Source organism: Aspergillus saccharolyticus (assembly GCF_003184585.1).
Source record: "Aspergillus saccharolyticus JOP 1030-1 unplaced genomic scaffold BP01scaffold_34, whole genome shotgun sequence".
In the NCBI taxonomy this organism is placed as follows: domain Eukaryota; kingdom Fungi; phylum Ascomycota; class Eurotiomycetes; order Eurotiales; family Aspergillaceae; genus Aspergillus; species Aspergillus saccharolyticus.
The window spans coordinates 212,133-228,412 of record NW_020290644.1 but is presented as its reverse complement, the minus strand read 5'-3'; the positions used below and the strand labels follow the sequence as shown (position 1 = coordinate 228,412).

Sequence of the window (16,280 nt, the reverse complement as noted above, 5' to 3'; positions counted from 1 at the left end):
CTGTTTGGGCGAACAGGGCCCACTTGCTCCATCCTAGCGACTGACGCAACGTCGGGCGGCACGACGATGGGCAACGGCTTCATCGCGCAACACGCTCGACATGACCGCGCCAGATAGAGGTGAATGGTCGAACCTCATGGAAAGGTTGCTAAGGACAAAGCCTCACCCATCGTGCCACGAGGTCGGTCTGCAAGATCGCCTAACCGACAACGACTAGCAAAAACAAGTATACCGCGCCGAATAGCCGGTAGAAGCCAAGTGAAACGCCAACTTCCGATTGGCAAGCGTTGCCAGGTACAGTATCTGGCCAGAAAACCTGCTCGACTTAGCCAGTGTTGCTTGGTAAGGGCCTTAGCGGAATGGATGGGGATGGGTTAGGGCTGGCCACGCCCGACGGGGATGGATGGATGGCACTGCTTGGTAAGCCCAACGACCTCGACCGTTCCCCCCCAGACCCACTGCACAACCGTAAGTCCTTAACTTCATGCTGGGCAGATTAATTAGTTTCGGTGGACTCTGATTGGATGGACACTCTCGATTATGGTCTGAACGAGTCCCCATTTTCCAGCCTCTCCCTCCCCGGCAATCATTCCACTTGCTGGGAGGAGCTTCTCTAGAGTTCTGCAGTGCAATTGCCGAGGCAGGAACAAAAATCTGCGATACTACCAGCCTCAGCCTGAATGGGTCCTCCTGAATCAGTCAATGTCATGGAATGTGTCGATCTTTTTTTGGTGTCCCCGGAAAGCTGATGTGTCGAACGAAGATGCAGATTAACATGACAGTCCACCGTGGACTGTCTCATGTGGTTTCATTTTCACGAAGATCTCTATTCAAGCATCGATTTGTTTTTCTGGATGACTTTTGAGTGCTGTTTTAGATTGTGAAGCTCTGCTACGTTCGCGCACTGGGACTTGGTCTAGTGCTCTGTCACCAGTGCCTTCTTTTGATCTGCACTGATTGTAGTGCCAGCGTAGAAGAAATATATTTCACGGAGTTAATACCCCTGACTTGGATTGCGCCACTTCCCGCATTCTGTTGACCTTTTCCACGCTCCGGTTCTTTCATTGTCATCAACCATCGGTACATGTCTATTATGATTTTCGCTCATATGATATGACGCGCTGCCCCTAGAAACTACCTCTATTTAGCTCTTCTTCTATTTTTTTAGCTGAGTGTCTTCGACTTTTCTACTTGCTTGGCACGCCCGCTGCCGATTCACCGCCCTGGGAGATTCGGACACGGCCTCGCGCGACCGAGTGCCCCCCTATACTCAATAGTAATATTACAAAGTGAGGAACATGCACAAGGCCATCATTCCGAGTACGATTGCATCGCTGTCGTGGAGTCGCTCGGGAGGTATTGCCCGGGAGGTTATCATCCTATTGTGATTAGGGATATACTTCGCGGTCGATACCGCATTGTTGACAAGCTGGGATGTGGAGGTTATTCGACTGTTTGGCTGGCCCTGGATACTTGCAGTCAGAGTGGATGGTAAAGTGGATTTTACCTAAATTAGAACAAAGTTCGCAGACGAAATAGATAGATTCGAAAACAATATATTCTTATTGGCTAAACGTAACAGTGAATTGTATCGTAAATGACTATTGTCTGTCAGGACGGCCCCCCCAAAAGTGAAGCCGTGTTAAACAGTCATCTTCGTTGGTGGCAGTATTATCCCCCGGTAAAGATCAAAAGAACGCTTCAGGTTTTGGAGATCTCAAAAAGGTTTCCACTCAAGGTTCTGTGGCACTGACACTCCACCACCTTCGTTCAGGCTGAGATGGCGATAGTGTGTCTATGAGCCAGTCAGAAGTATTCTTCCTTGAAATAGCGCAGATCCTACCCTGCAACTTGACCGCGTCGCAATCTCTTATCCGTACTTATCCCTGACTCATACTGGAGCTAGGTTGCCGCTCCCCGCTAAGTCACGCCGGCTGACATCTCCTTACATCTCTGGAATTTTGGTTTTGAGTCTAGCAAAACATTAATAATTTTGACTGAAGTCTGCTATGCTATAACTATCCCGTGGGTCGTAGAGCTTGCGGGGTTTGGGTGCCCGTAGTCACTCTTCGATGCAGTTGTTTAGTATAGCAACGCCCGGCTACCAATCGGCCTCACCTCAAACACTCTTCTCATCGTTGGCTCAGCTTAGAGAACACTATTCTTCGTTGAGAACCCTTCTCAATGACACAGCGATTAACGAGTGCGTTCAACGTCCTCAGGACAAAACAATGAGGGCGAACAGAATGAGGCAGTCAGCTTTAGGGCTCGGGCCCTCCCGTCAGCCTCGTCAGTTGTCAGTTGACTAACTATAAGCTGACATCCATAGTTACAAGAGGTGAGAAGCTTCTTCTAATTTCCAGACATTTCTAGCATGTCCTAGTAGCATCTACCATCTTCAAGAGCATTCTAGTAGCTACATGAGCTTGACTGCCCAGCACAGCTTTAGATGACTAATGGTGCTACTATGATATTTCATATATAACCGTTTCGCCACCTGGTTAGCTTCGATAAACACTCACTCCATTTACTCACGCAATAATTCACTAAGTATCATCATCATCATCTCCACCAAACCTCATCATGCCATTGACAGTGATTGTCTTCCTCCAACGCAAGGTTGGAGTCACTCCACAGGACTTCAAAAACCACTACGAGAACCACATGCTTCTCGCCAAAGAGATAGCCGGCAGCACATTCCCCACCCTCCACAAACGCCTCTACCTGACACGCACCCCGCAGGATCGCGCCTCCTCGGACCCATCCAACGCCAATCACCTCCCCACCGTGTTCGCAGGCCAACCCGCCGACTTCTCTTGGGATGTCTTGGTGGAAATGGTGTTCAACAACATGGAGCACTTCCAAGCCTTCCAGGCTGCGCTGGCTGCGCAGGGCGAGCGTATCGCCAATGACGAACAGAACTTCCTCGACCAGAGTCGGATGTATGTGGCGCAGGTTGATGATTCGTTGGAGACCAGATCCTGATGATGGGTTTCGTTGTGGCCGGGAGAGCCCGGGGGGTGGGGGGGGAATTCAATTGAAATTCGTCGGTGCTGGTCAGTTTGTGAGGTAATCTGTGCTTTATTCTGACGATGGTGAACACTTGGCAAGGGTATCTGATAAGTTACGAAGAATACTGCTGATGCTAGAAGTGAAATCGAAGGGCTGTGGAGTCACTTGTTTTGGTTCTGGATTATATAGGATGATCATTCTTTCATTACTAATACTCTCGCCTTCCTTTTCAAACCATTCTGTTACTCAATATCTCCTTCAGAAGAGGTCTACTTGTTACGACATATTAATGAGTAGTGGAAAGTGGCACCTCTACTACTCTAGCAACATGAATACAAAGTCGGCTTCTATAGAATTAATGGTCTCATAAAGAGAATTTACAACTTCGTATACTGATAAAGGTTTGATCACTAATAATTCAATATGTCGAAGCATTGAGGATTAGATAGTCTTACAGAACGTAGTCTGACTTACATCGGAGGCTAGAAGGATTTCATAAAATTGATAAAGCAGTGAATCACCATCAGTCTCAGAGAGAAACTAGAGAAATCTTTCACGAGACTGTGAGCAGTTAATCACCATCAGCCTTTAAGAAAAGAATAAAGAATAAAATTGCTCGACAGATCCAGTTGTTCTTGATCAGGTGTCCGAGGCTAAGATGGGTACATGATGCTTTCACTTTTCAACCCTGTGCTGAACGCCCCACGGAACAAAAGTTGAGCGTGTTTTACCCCATGCTTATGCCGAGCAATGCTCGGAATTGAGTCCCGAGTGTGTCTATCGCGAGGCACATTCTGATCGTGTCATGCGATTCCAAAATCTGAAGGCCGGTGCCAAGTTTGCTAGTTAGTTAAGCATGTTGCTGATTCATCCGGATAATGCAAGGCCCCTGGGGATAAAGCGGGCATAAGCCTTAATGCCAGCCATTTCTAAGCAAGATGAGGTCATGACAATGACAAATCAAGAGCGGAACCCAACCCAACCCTATCGAATTGCAATTGCTTCTCTTCTCGACCTCACATTCAGAATCCCCAATCATATTTGACTCAAGCTTACCCTTCAAGTCAGCACCTTATTTTCTTTCTCTTCCGTCTGTCCAATCCACCTCGCACATACTCCCCACACACACAACCACACGATGAGCCTTCCAACCACCTACAAAGCGGCGGTGCTCCCCGCCCCCTACGCCCAACACACCATCGAGGACCGCACCCTCCCCACCCTCGAGGCCAACCAGGTCGCCATCAAGATCACCGCCACGGCCGTCAACCCGGTCGACTGGAAGATCCGCGACTACAACGTGTTTCTGAAGACCTACCCCGCCGTGCTGGGCTCCGACGCGGCCGGCGAGATTGTCGCCATTGGCCCGAGCGTCACCAGCCACGCCGTCGGCGACCGCGTCTTCTTCCAGGGCATCATCGGCCACTACCCGGCCTCGACTTTCCAGCAGTACTGCGTGATGCCCGCCGAGCTGGTCGCCACGACCCCCGCCGGCATTTCCGACGACCAGGCCGCCGGCATCAGCCTGGCCTCCGTGGCCGTCGTCACGGGCTTCTACGACCAGACCGGCCACGGGATCGCTCCGCCGCCGTGGACCGCCGAGGGCGGCGCTGAGGCCGGCAAGGGCAAGGCCATCGCCATTCTGGGTGGTGCGTCCAGCGTCGGCCAGTATGCGATCCAGTTCGCGCGCTTATCCGGGTTTGAGCGCATCATCACCACCGCCAGCGCCGCCCACCATGAGTTCCTGAAGGGGCTGGGCGCGCATGTCGTGCTGGACCGGCAGAGCGCGACCGCGCCGGACTTCGTGGCTGCGGCGGGCGAGGGCGTGAAGTTGAGTTACGTGTATGATGCCATCTCCGTCAAGGAGACGCAGAAGTTGGGGGTCGAGATCGCCCAGGCCACGCAGGGGACCACGCAGGCCGTCGTGACTGTGCAGGCGGTCGACCAGGAGGCGGCGCAGCTGGGCCAGTCCCAGGAGCCTAAGGTCGCAGTGAAGCCGATCCTGGGTCTCGGCAGCTCGCCTGCTCTGCGTCACTTGAGCGAGCCGATGGTCAAGGCGCTTGGTGGTGAGGAGGGATGGATTGCAAAGGGCTTGTTCGTGCCCAACCGGGTGCGTCTGATTCCGGGTGGTTTGGGTGCTGTTGAGAAGGCGTTGAAGACAAACAAGGAGGGTGTCTCGGGGGAGAAGGTTGTTTTCCGTCCTAATGACGCCTAGGGATTTTGTTCTTGTTTTTGTTGAAACATATAAACTACTAATAATTTCATGAAAGTCCTCACATATGATTTTGATGTGCATCGTACTTAGTATGTATGGACGTAATAAGCTTGCGTTGCTTGGCCGAGAGGTCCAGAGACTCCATATTGTCAGTGGCAAGAGTCATATCATAGTGGCTATGATGGAGAGGTTCGACTGGGCGGTGTCACAGCTTCATCTCCAGGTGGGTGTGTCCTGCCAGCCCTATCAATGCTATACCTCTTTCCGCCTACAATCATCTGATGTTCGAATAGCAGTCACAAGAAGCTGTGACAGCGGAGAATCTGTATTAGGGTCTTACTTTTGAGTTTGAGTATAAAGTACAAGTGAGGTGTATCCGTGGAATCGCGACGGCCCTCAACTATGAAGACCACAAGTGCGTTCACGCATCAAGTCTCTTCTCTTCTTATCCTCCTCCTCATCCCAGGCAATGAACTCATGGAGTCCCGATCCCGCGGGAACCATGGGCAACACCGGGACTTTCTTGTCGGTCACCGCTTCGAGCAAAGCAGGACCGTCAGTGTTGATCAGCCAGTCCAGGGCCTCGGCCACGTCTTCCGGCTTGGTGACACGCCGATGCTGGACATGCATGGCCTTGGCGAGCTTCATGAAGTCCGGGTTCTTCATATGGCAGTGGGCATATCGGTCTTCGTAGAACAGGTTCTGCCACTGGGTGATCATGCCCTGTTCTTCGTTGTTAAGCACGATGACCTTGACCCCGATGTGGAATTGCGCCGCCGTGCTCAACTCGGTCAATGTCATTGCAAACGAGGCATCGCCGTCGATGTCAACGACCAGAGCGTCTGGACGGGCCACTTTGGCGCCGATGGCGGCGGGCAGACCGAAGCCCATCGTCCCCAATCCGCCCGAGGTGATCATACTGCGCGGGTGGCGCCAACGAAACTGCTGCGCCGTCCACATTTGATGCTGACCGACTCCCGTGGTGATGATCGTGTCCTGCTTGCGCTGGGCCGTCAATCGGCTGAGTTCCTCGATCAATGCTTGTGGTTGGATCAGATGCGACCGTGCCGAACGGTCATACATGTTCAGCGGCCAGCGCTGCTTCCACGCCTTGATCTGCCCAAACCATGACTGCCGGTCGGCGTGATTCATGTCTTTCTGGTGAATCCAGGGTAGCACGGCGGCAAGGCTCTCCGAGACATCGCCCACCACTGCCTCGGTCGCCTGGACCACCTTGTTGATGTTCTTGGGCAGGATATCGAAGTGCACGATCCCGCCCACTCCAGCGGCCGCCGCCGCTCGCGCTGCCGGCGCAAACTTCTTGATATTCATCGTGACCCGGTCGTCGAATCGCGCTCCCAACGCGATAATCAGATCGGCCTCCTGCATGGCCTTGTTCGCATACCCCGATCCGTGCATACCCACCATGTGGAGTGCCTTCTCGTCCAGCTCATCGAACGCGCCCAGGCCCTGCAGAGTCGTGGTAACCGGGATCGAGGCCCTTTCCGCAAGCTCCCGGAGCATTTGCGGGCCATTCTCGGAGCTGATGACACCTTGACCGGCATAAATCACCGGCTTCTTCGCCCCGTTGATGAGTTCTGCCACCCGCGCGATCGACTTGGGCGCGGCAGCCCTGACATTCCCGACGGTCGGAACGGAGGGCAAGGCCGACGCGGTGGGGATCGCCTTGCGCAGGATCGCGGCCGTGACATCCTTGGGGAGATCCACCAGGACAGGGCCGAGTCTGCCACTCGTCGCGATCTCAAACGCCTCGTTGATGCGCTGGGGCAACTCGGAGACGTGGCGGACCATGACGTTCCATTTCGTGCACGACCGGGAAATCCCCAGCATATCCGCTTCCTGAAACCCATCACTGCCAATCAAGGAGGTGGCCACCTGGCCGCAGAAGACAATCATTGGCGTGCCGTCACATAGAGCATCCTGCATCGGGGTGACGACGTTGGTGGCCCCGGGGCCGGAGGTCACCAGCACGATCCCCGGTTTGCCAGACGCTCGAGCGTACCCTTCAGCCATATGTCCGGCGCCTTGCTCGTGTTTCGGGAGGATGAAATCGACCTTGGTGGAGTTGTAGATGGCGTCGAAGACGGGAAGAATGGCTCCACCGGGGTAGCCGACTATGTTGGGGGGGTACAATGGTCAGTTTGGGGAGGGGGGGGATCGAGCACGCTGGTGAGCACGTACAGATGTGTTTGACGTTGTGTCGCTGCATCATCTCGTGGAAGATCTCGCCGCCGGTCATGCCGATAAATCTGGGCTAGGTCAATGGGGAATCTTCCTGAAGCACTTCCGGCATTGACTTACGATTCATCCATGTCCGAGTGTGATCCGCCTGCTGCGCGCCTGAATGGCTTTTCCGATACAGAGTTGTTATGCTTGATTTGCGTGGCCGCCGACGCCTGGCCCCTGGCAGTGGGCACATTGTGCATCAACTTGGAAGGAATAGCAACAGCAGATCGAGTTGAAGCCCGAGAGAGGGCATTCGATGCCCGAGAGATATGTCGTATTCTCTGCATGGTCCGCATTGATCAAAAAAAAAAAAAAAGGAAACGAAAAGGAAAGAAAAAAGAAAATGACAAAAAAGCAGTCCTGGAGCGGAGAGATTGGTGTGTTGAGAGAGGAAGTAGAAAAAGTGACAGCGATAACACAGTTAACTTATCAACAAATGAGTCTAGACTGACCGGCGGCCACAATAAGAACAACCGAAAACGCGGGGAAGCGCGGATGAGTCACTCCAATGAATGTCTTTTTTTTCTCATCTTGTCCGATCTCGCTTCTTTGGACCGAAGTTATATGTTGCAGATGACTCATTTGAGCTGCGACATCGGCTCCAAAATATTGGCTTGTCTAGGAGGACGATCTCCCGACGATCTATCTCCCCCAGACCTAGTCTGAGCAGCTTGCGCTTCAGCACGACGTCTCCTGCGGAGAACCAGCTTCCGAGGCAACACTTCAAAAATGTGACACAGCTTAGCGATATTTCGCTGGACGCGACGGGCAGGTTCCCTGCAGAATGTAGATCACATAATCCGAATTCCTGCTGTAGTTGACCAAGTCGTCCTCTTAATTTCTCTCCTAGGATAGATTCATCGTAATTCTGCTTATGCTCCGTTTGAAGGCATCCCCCACTAACGACCAGGCTATCACCGGCTGGGCAATGCGACTGAGGGTGAATGGTCAGTCCGTGTAGGAAGTGACTCCACCATGGCACATGACAGACCTTACCCGATTTGGTTTCGTTATAGCCTCAACTATTCTATACTGCTGCATAGATCCTCGCCAGGTTTGATAGCTTGAAGATGCAGCTTATGTCTGGCAAGAGATGCCGGGAAACAAGGTATATAAGCAGTGTCTGAAGCACAAGTCGCCAGCTTCTTTTTGCCAGTCTTTCTCAATTCTCTCAGCACCCTCCTCCTCAGCATACAATCCAGCACCATGACCAAGCCTATCACAGTCTGGATGACCCGTAAGTCTTGATTTCATTACAACAATCTACAGAGCTTACTCTCGGTCTCAGCTCCCGGTCCCAACCCTTGGAAGGTAGATTACCTTGACTGGAAGCCCGCCACACGAAAGTACTGTACTGACGGCCCACTCAGGTCGTCCTCATCCTCGAAGAACTCCAAGTCCCCTACGAGATTCAATCCTTCCAAGTTCGACGATATTAAGAACCCACCCTTCGTCAACATCAATCCCAACGGCCGAGCCCCAGGTAAGACCACTAGTTATGCATACCCCAATGCGTATCCCATCACCCACCTGCACCTCCTTCGATCCACCGTACAAACCTCCTAACCACCTCTTTCACTAGCAATCGTCGACCCCAACCCCAACCTCACTCTGTGGGAGTCCGGCGCCATCATCCAGTACCTGATCGAAGTCTACGACCCCGAGAAGAAACTCACCTACACGACCCTCCACGAGCGCCACTTACTAAACCAGTACCTGCATTTCCAGATGAGCGGGCAGGGTCCGTACTTTGGTCAAGCCGCATGGTATGTACTGTGCCTACCTGACCTCCTCACCTCCACTGCCTCCATCCTACTTCCCCTAACTGACCACGACACCTCTGGAAAGGTTCAACGTTTTCCACCCGGAGAAACTCCCCACCGTGATCGACCGCTACGCCAACGAAGTCCGCCGGGTCCTTCGCGTGCTGAACACGGTGCTCAAGGGCAAGACCTGGCTCGTGGGGGACAAACCGACCGTTGCGGATTTGGCGTTTGTGCCGTGGAACGGACTGGTGAATTTTCTCCTGCCGGGGGAGGATTACTGGACGCCGTATCCACATGTGGAGGCGTGGCAGCGACGGATGGAGGAGCGGGCGTCGTGGAAGAAATGCCTCGCGTTGCGGGCACCGTTGATGGACGAGCAGGGGTTGCAGCCGAATGGGATGCCGAAGGGGTTGTCGAATGCTAAGGAGTACGATGAGGTGATTGCGAGGAACGCGGAGGAGCAGAAGAAGCAGTAGAAAGTGCGTTGGGGGGCTTGATTTCTTGTTTTTATTGTATCGCACGAATGTCACTCATAGCTATGTATGCATCATGGCTAATCTGATATTCAGATGCAGATGGGGGGATTGCTTAATAATTGTCAATTGCGTGATGTGGAGGTTCGGCGAATGAAGGATATCATGTCAGCAGTAAGCAAGCATTCTTCTTGCCACTTTCACATTCACCGAGTAGAGAGTTTGCCTGGGTAAGAAATTCAGTTCAGACACAATGCAGGCCAAGGGAATATTCCCGACACACTTTGACACCGGTCCTGATGATGTGATGGGATCTGCTCCTGTGCCGGGAATTGCTTGGTGATGTTGATTGTTAATCCGCATCGCTGGTGGCGTCATCCCCGCACCCGCTGTCCTGAGTTGTTGTCTTTATATACCGTCCATCCCATCAACACCACAACCTCATCTGATATCCAACAGCACACTCAACCCATTCAATCCACTGCAAGAAAACAAATCTTAATAGCAAATAGTTAGCCGCATCACAATGGCAGCACAAGGCGACGTCACCGCCGAAATTAACTTCTATAAAGCCCCCGCCGACGGGTCCGCGCCCTTTGTCTACGTCGAGCAACCCCCCGCCGGCCAACCGCAACAGAACTTCTCGCAAATCACCCACCAAGTGCCCCTCACCGACATCCGAGGCCACGAGGACGAATACTCCCTCGCCAAGGATGCCTTCCAAGTCGTCCGCGGAGTCCCCTCCGCCATGACCTACGCCCAATTCGACTCCGACGCCGCCGTGCGCGAGATCTACTACCCGGAAACCGAGCGGCTCATCCTCGAGCACGTCCCGGACGCCAAACGCGTCGTCATCTTCGACCACACGGTGCGCAAGCACGATCCCGCCGCGACTCGACGGCCGGTGACCTACGCGCACGTCGACCAGACGGCGGCGGCGGCCGAGGCGCGCGTGCGGCGCAGCATCGCCGACCCCGAGGAGGCCGAGAGGCTGGTGCAGGGCCGGTTCCGCATCATCAACGTGTGGCGGCCGATCAATGGGCGGGTCGAGTCCCTGCCCCTCGCCTTTGCCAGCGGCAGCTCCACGGATCCCGCCGATCTGATCCCCGTCCAGCGCCGCTACCCCACCTTCACCGGCGAGACCATGAGTGTTCAGTACACCCCCCGCCAGCGCTGGCTGTACTGGTCGCATGTCGATGATGATGAGCGGATTCTGTTGCAGTGCGCCGATAATCAGGAGGGGGCTGTGGCGAGGGTGCCCCATGCGGCGTTTATTCATCCGCGCTCCCCGGCGGATGCGAAGCCGAGAGAGAGCATTGAGGTGCGGGCGTTGGTGTTTGGTTAGGAGTGTGTTTTGCGATGATACATTGGGATGATCTCTGTTGTACTGTGCATATGAATAGCGAGCGGCCATAGCGGTTCAATTACTTTACCATGATTACCAGGCATCCAGGGCTTAGAGCATGCAAACTACCGTCCCTACTGGACTGTTAGACCCAAGAGTAACTAAGTTACTACTAATTAGCAGCACGCAGTCTCGGAGTATTATGAGTAGGATTGCATGAACATCAGCACGTCCCCGAGAGCCTGCCACCACGAATTCACCCCAAGCACAAGAGCGGACCCCAGCACGCCCGCTGAGATGACGCTCAAGACCATGGTCACCAAGACCTTCTTCTTCTCCGGACGCAGTATCTGCTGCACACGCTTTCGAAACCCATTCCCAGTGTTCGTATGAGGGAACGGTTGGTCGGGGATCTCCTTGTCCAAGAACTATTCTCAACCATGCATCAGCCACCACAAACCCATGCACAGTACAATGACCGCATAAACCACGAGCGCCAGACACACCTCACACAATCCCGCCCACCCATCCTCGACAGTCCATTCCAACAACCTCTCTGGCGACACCAATCCCTTCACCATCCACCCATGCTCCCGATACACCCTCTTCCCATGCCTTCGCAGCCCTTCCCCCGTCGTCCTCCCCCGAAACAACCCCGGACAGCTCACCACATAATACAGCCGCCACCGCCAAAACACCTCCGCGCTGAACCAATGCAGCAGCCAGTAGGTCCAGCTGTCCGCCCCCTCCGTCACGAACGCCCGCCACGCGCTGCGCTGCCACGCGTCCAGGTCCCGGCGCGTGTTCAAGATGACCTTCGCTTCCGGATACGCCTGGATCATCTCGGGCGCGAACAGCGCGGGCGCGGTGTCGAGGACCGCGTCGCAGTCGCCGGCCAACAACGCGTCGAAGTCGGCTCGGGTGATCGGCGCCGCGGAATCGTCCGGGCTGGCGTACTTGCGGTGGGCGAGCGCCGCCCACGCTTGGATGTGGGCGGCGGAGTCGAAGAAGATGTCCCAGCCGTGGAAGGTGGTGTAGCCCAGTTGGGTTAGGGCTTGGCTGAGGCTTTCGGTGCCGGAGCGCGGGAGGCCCACGCAGAGGAGACGTATCGGTTTGGTGCGTGTGCGGGGGGGTGGTGGGGGGAAGCTGTAGATCATGCTGGCCAGCGTATCCATGCTTTTTCCGTTGTTGAAAGGTGGTGTGGTCTTTCTGCGTTGTTGGTGTGGGTGTTGATGTTGAAAGGGGGGGGGCGGGTGGTTAGGGTTGAAGGCAGGTGTCCTCCGGGTGAAGAAGCATCCTTGACGGGCGTATTGTGCTTAGGCCTAGGATAAACTTTCCACAAACTGGAGTCGTCTCTCATTTTGCTTGGTTTTGGCTCTCATACCTGGAGTTATGGTGGCTTACTCTACAACCGAGCGTGCGAGTTCAGCTGGCTAAGCTGGCTAATTCGTGTCTCTGACTTTTAGTTGAACCGGGAAGAAGCATATTTTGCTCATCTCGAGCAGGATCTTGAGCCTTTTCAGAAGGCTTCTTAGTCCTCCAGAAGTTGATGACCCGCTGATGTGTCTTGCTTTGGCGTCTAGACTGCAGTCTACCCTGCAGGATATTCACTGGGCGATTCCCTCTATCCGATTGAAACGGTCACTCCTTTCGTCTACCAGATGTCACTTAGGAAAGATTCCCGATTGACTGGCCTAATCAATCAATCGACTGGGGGCTCATGGCATCTTGGGTGGCCATGATGCGTCAATCAAGTTGTTCTCTCCTTCGGAAGAACGAATTTACCTCACATCGCCAAGGTTTGATCTGCCCCAAATGGTCGACATCTTGACCCGGCTGGATCTCTCCTCAAGCTCCAGTCAGTGGTTCTCAAGAGCAGCCTGTGGAGATACACAGTAGGTATGCAGAGTGTGTCCAGTATCCCGTATCCCCCGGGGATGCAACGGTCGGAGCATCCGCTACCGCCTGCCAGCTGCACCCAAGCTGTTTTGCCGGCAAATCAGCTGCCCCAGTTTCAAGCGGTGTGCATTTCCCACTCAACCCCCCTCGCAAACTGAATCAAAACCCCCCTACCAACCTCACCATCCTTAGCAACAACTTGAGGGGAGCCTCCTCTTGTCCTTGATTTGCAATCCAAATCCAAATCCAACTTCTTTAACATGACGTCCATGCCAAGCACCCAACAACGCAAACCTTGCCCAGCCGCGAACGGCCCGGGATTGATGGGCAGCAGCCGCACTCGTCACTGCCGAGCATATTGTCTTGGAGATGCACCCAATCGCGCACTTGCAACCCTCCCGTTTATACTTCTGCTGGAGCGGCTGCGTATCTCGGTGGCTTTCGATGATAAAAACTCTAACGATTCCCACAGGATTGATAGCGCGAGAGACGCCCGGTTATGAGGAGATGATCCGCGCCATGGAATGCGTCAGCCCAGCTCGGGTGTTGACAACAGACTGCGACAATTCCGGGGCTGACATGTGCCTAATCTTTGATTCTCTGCTTGGGTAGTTATTGCAATGACTGTTGTGACTAGCTGAAAACTCACCGCTCAGAGCTTACAGTTTGAGTGTGGTGCTGTTTTTCCGCGCGCGACCTGGTCTGTGTTTCCCGACAGGAACTCGATCATTCCACCGCGCGGGAATCCCCGCCCAGCATCTGATCTGAAAGGCTGCATGCACAGTCCACAGCCCTTCATTTCTGCGACTCTGCGTACGTTGCAGCGTACGTCATGACACGGATAGATTCCGTTAAGCGAGTAACTCCGTGGAGTCGCACTCCGTCTGAAGCGACGGTAAATAGGGTCCACGGCGATGGGATTTCCCTGTCGGGGATGTTACTGCAACCGGAAGGTCACCGCACCCGTTAGGATGGAAATGGATGCCGTGATCTGGTGAGATTGAGATCCACCTCTTCACCCGCGGGTTGTACACCACACCGCCCTTGTTGGACTGTCTCATCGGGGAAATGGTTGAGTCAGGGAGAAATCCCATCAACAAATCACAAGGCAATCGGAGTAGGAGCCCGACGGGAGTTTGCCGACCGTGATCTGATCCTTATTCACCCGAATCCTAAGGTTGACCGCACAACAAGTGCGTATCCGAGTGGCACAGGAGGGCGAGAATGATTGGATGGGCTGAGTCAGCGGGCAGCCGCAGTCCTATTTCATTAGTCATATAGCCACTAGTGTCTGTGGCCCAGCAGGCGGTCAGAGAGTAATACGTTCAGGTTGCAGATTCACTGAATTACCTAGGTACTTAGGTATTGAGTAAGACTAAGTAACCCACTTAAAACCTAAGGTTAAGCAGGGTGTCCAAGATGGAAGTGGAGCTCCAAGACGGAACGGATGTGGCTTGAAACGAGGACCACGGTGCGGCTCATTGCTTCCCTCGGCTTCTACTTTCTTGAGTTCCCTTGGCGCACGTTTCTGGCGTGCAGCTCTCCTAGGTGACATACATGAACGGAGGGAAGGATGGGGGTCAAGAGACAACTGAGATCGACTTGACTGTCCCTGTCTGGGGTGGGGGGTGGAAGCGGCATCGGACTATCTGTACTGTGTAGATTCCGGGGTTGGTGGACAGAGGAACTCCGAAACACACGTGCTACTCTTTTTGGATTTGCTGAAATGGGTTTAGAGCATGTGCTGATGGGCAATACACAACACGACAGTCTCTGGTCCTCTAAGTATTGGTTGGAAATCCATTCATTGGTGCATGGGTTTTTTTTCAGGCGATCCCACGCTAAACCTGCGATGGAACAGGCAAATACTACGCCGATCCACTTTCAGCAACAGCCCACTTTTCGAGGGGAAATCCACGAATAAGCGGCAAGTACAGCTGGAGGGACTCGGTTGGGGCAGGTATCTCGAGCCATCCGCACGGCAAAAAATGAGGGGGAGAGACGGGGATGGATGAGACACGGCGGTGTTCTCGGCTTGTGAAAGGACCCCATGGTGGTACATTAGCTAGTAGTCCATTAGGCTGAAATTGCCGAAAGAAAGAGAGAGAGAGAGAGAACGAGACATGAGGGGAAAAACTCGGACCTCTCCGTCCGTCCCTTGCGCAACAACCCAGTCTCCCCGCGGACCCGCAAAAATCACGGTATGGGGTATGGGGTCCGCCAACGGATGCCTGATCATCTAATGCCTATTCTGTGGTCCCCAGTTCCCCCCATTCATAGGGTTCAGTGTCTTTTTTGGGGCCTACTCCGAATTTTCTCGATCTCGGTTAATAGCCATGCTAGCTATCCTTGTGTCAGGGTCCTACCCACATTCCCTCATATTCATCATATCCGGTGAGTGTAAGTTGGTCTTTCTGACGGCCACTTTCATGTGATTGAGATCGACAGATCCGGGGCGTCACAGCCAGGAAGCTTTAGCCTTCCGGCGCGGCAACCCGGGTTTCGGCGGTTAAAACAGCGAGAGGGTCAGCAAGAACGGGAAATTGAAACGAATTCGAAGGATGGTAATCTCGGCCGGGGCAGAGGGACTGTGGACTGACTGACTCGTCCAACTGAGGAGAGACTGCGGGCGCAAGCATGAGAGCTGGAGGGAAGCAGGTGGGATGAAGTGGTTCCCATTAGGGCAAGGAGAAGGGATGATCCTCGAACTTTTTGCATCGGGAGTGGAGCCACCGGTCCCTTGGCCAACTGGTCTGTTTTCCCACGACTCGCGCCGGTTTAGTCCGACCCTCCATGTGTGAGACTGTGAGACTACTGGGTACTGTGTACTACTGCGGTCCTGGTATGAGTATCTCTTCGCAATGGAAGGGACTACGTACGTGTTGACAAGAGTTCCCAACAAAAAAAATGCGTGGCCAGTAGCCACGCGGGCGATGACTGCTGTCATCCCCGTCGGCGATGGTGATTGCTCGAGATTGCACATTCCACCACCCACTCTCCCCGCATCAGCAGATCTCGATATCCAAATCCAGAGAAAGATGCTGAGACCACCGTGAACATGGCGGTCGGCATTCTTACTCTTTGTGGGAGCAGATGGTGCCCTGAACCACAGACGAGTGCCAAGCAGACAGTCGCAACCGGCGTAGTGTCGTATCTGAATCCCTGACGTCAATGGCGCCCTGACCCCGAATTGAGCTTTTTTCTTTTTTCGCGGGGCCCCAACTGATCTAATTGGTCTTGCCAGAAAGGATTGGCCCCAGTGGTCCCCCTCTGGTCCTCCTCTGGTCCTCCTCTGGTCCCCCTCTTAGTTGCTCTTGGCCCCC

General features: G+C 53.9%; 6 protein-coding genes across 6 annotated transcripts; 4 read left to right on the top strand and 2 right to left on the bottom strand.

Moving 5' to 3' along the window:
• The first annotated feature begins 2,372 nt into the window (after window positions 1–2,372).
• On the top strand, window positions 2,373–3,368 carry BP01DRAFT_359419 (EthD domain-containing protein). The gene has a single exon (XM_025575677.1). It carries the CDS (start codon window positions 2,584–2,586, stop codon window positions 2,983–2,985), a length of 402 nt encoding a protein of 133 aa, XP_025428524.1. The 5' UTR covers window positions 2,373–2,583; the 3' UTR covers window positions 2,986–3,368.
• A 655-nt stretch (window positions 3,369–4,023) lies between these two features.
• On the top strand, window positions 4,024–5,287 carry BP01DRAFT_359418 (zinc-binding alcohol dehydrogenase family protein). The gene has a single exon (XM_025575676.1). It carries the CDS (start codon window positions 4,151–4,153, stop codon window positions 5,225–5,227), a length of 1,077 nt encoding a protein of 358 aa, XP_025428523.1. The 5' UTR covers window positions 4,024–4,150; the 3' UTR covers window positions 5,228–5,287.
• A 336-nt stretch (window positions 5,288–5,623) lies between these two features.
• Window positions 5,624–7,487, bottom strand: BP01DRAFT_376203 (acetolactate synthase; the record flags this gene model as incomplete). Its single annotated transcript, XM_025576936.1, has 2 exons — window positions 5,624–7,362; window positions 7,430–7,487. The coding sequence occupies 2 exons, from the start codon at window positions 7,485–7,487 to the stop codon at window positions 5,624–5,626; spliced, it is 1,797 nt and encodes a 598-aa protein (XP_025428522.1).
• A 1,084-nt stretch (window positions 7,488–8,571) lies between these two features.
• On the top strand, window positions 8,572–9,787 carry BP01DRAFT_394202 (glutathione transferase). Its single transcript, XM_025578305.1, has 4 exons — window positions 8,572–8,711; window positions 8,763–8,957; window positions 9,057–9,240; window positions 9,323–9,787. The coding sequence occupies exons 1-4, from the start codon at window positions 8,681–8,683 to the stop codon at window positions 9,714–9,716; spliced, it is 804 nt and encodes a 267-aa protein (XP_025428521.1). The 5' UTR covers window positions 8,572–8,680; the 3' UTR covers window positions 9,717–9,787.
• A 452-nt stretch (window positions 9,788–10,239) lies between these two features.
• On the top strand, window positions 10,240–11,058 carry BP01DRAFT_385421 (putative methyltransferase; the record flags this gene model as incomplete). The annotated part of the gene is made up of 1 exon (XM_025577593.1): window positions 10,240–11,058. One exon carries the CDS (start codon window positions 10,240–10,242, stop codon window positions 11,056–11,058), a length of 819 nt encoding a protein of 272 aa, XP_025428520.1.
• A 260-nt stretch (window positions 11,059–11,318) lies between these two features.
• BP01DRAFT_325347 (sulfotransferase family protein) lies at window positions 11,319–12,230 on the bottom strand (the record flags this gene model as incomplete). Its single annotated transcript, XM_025572859.1, has 2 exons — window positions 11,565–12,230; window positions 11,319–11,486 (listed from the first exon to the last, which is right to left on the bottom strand). Coding segments are annotated over exons 1-2 (819 nt in total), but the record flags the coding sequence as incomplete, so codon positions are not given.
• Window positions 12,231–16,280: the final 4,050 nt, after the last annotated feature.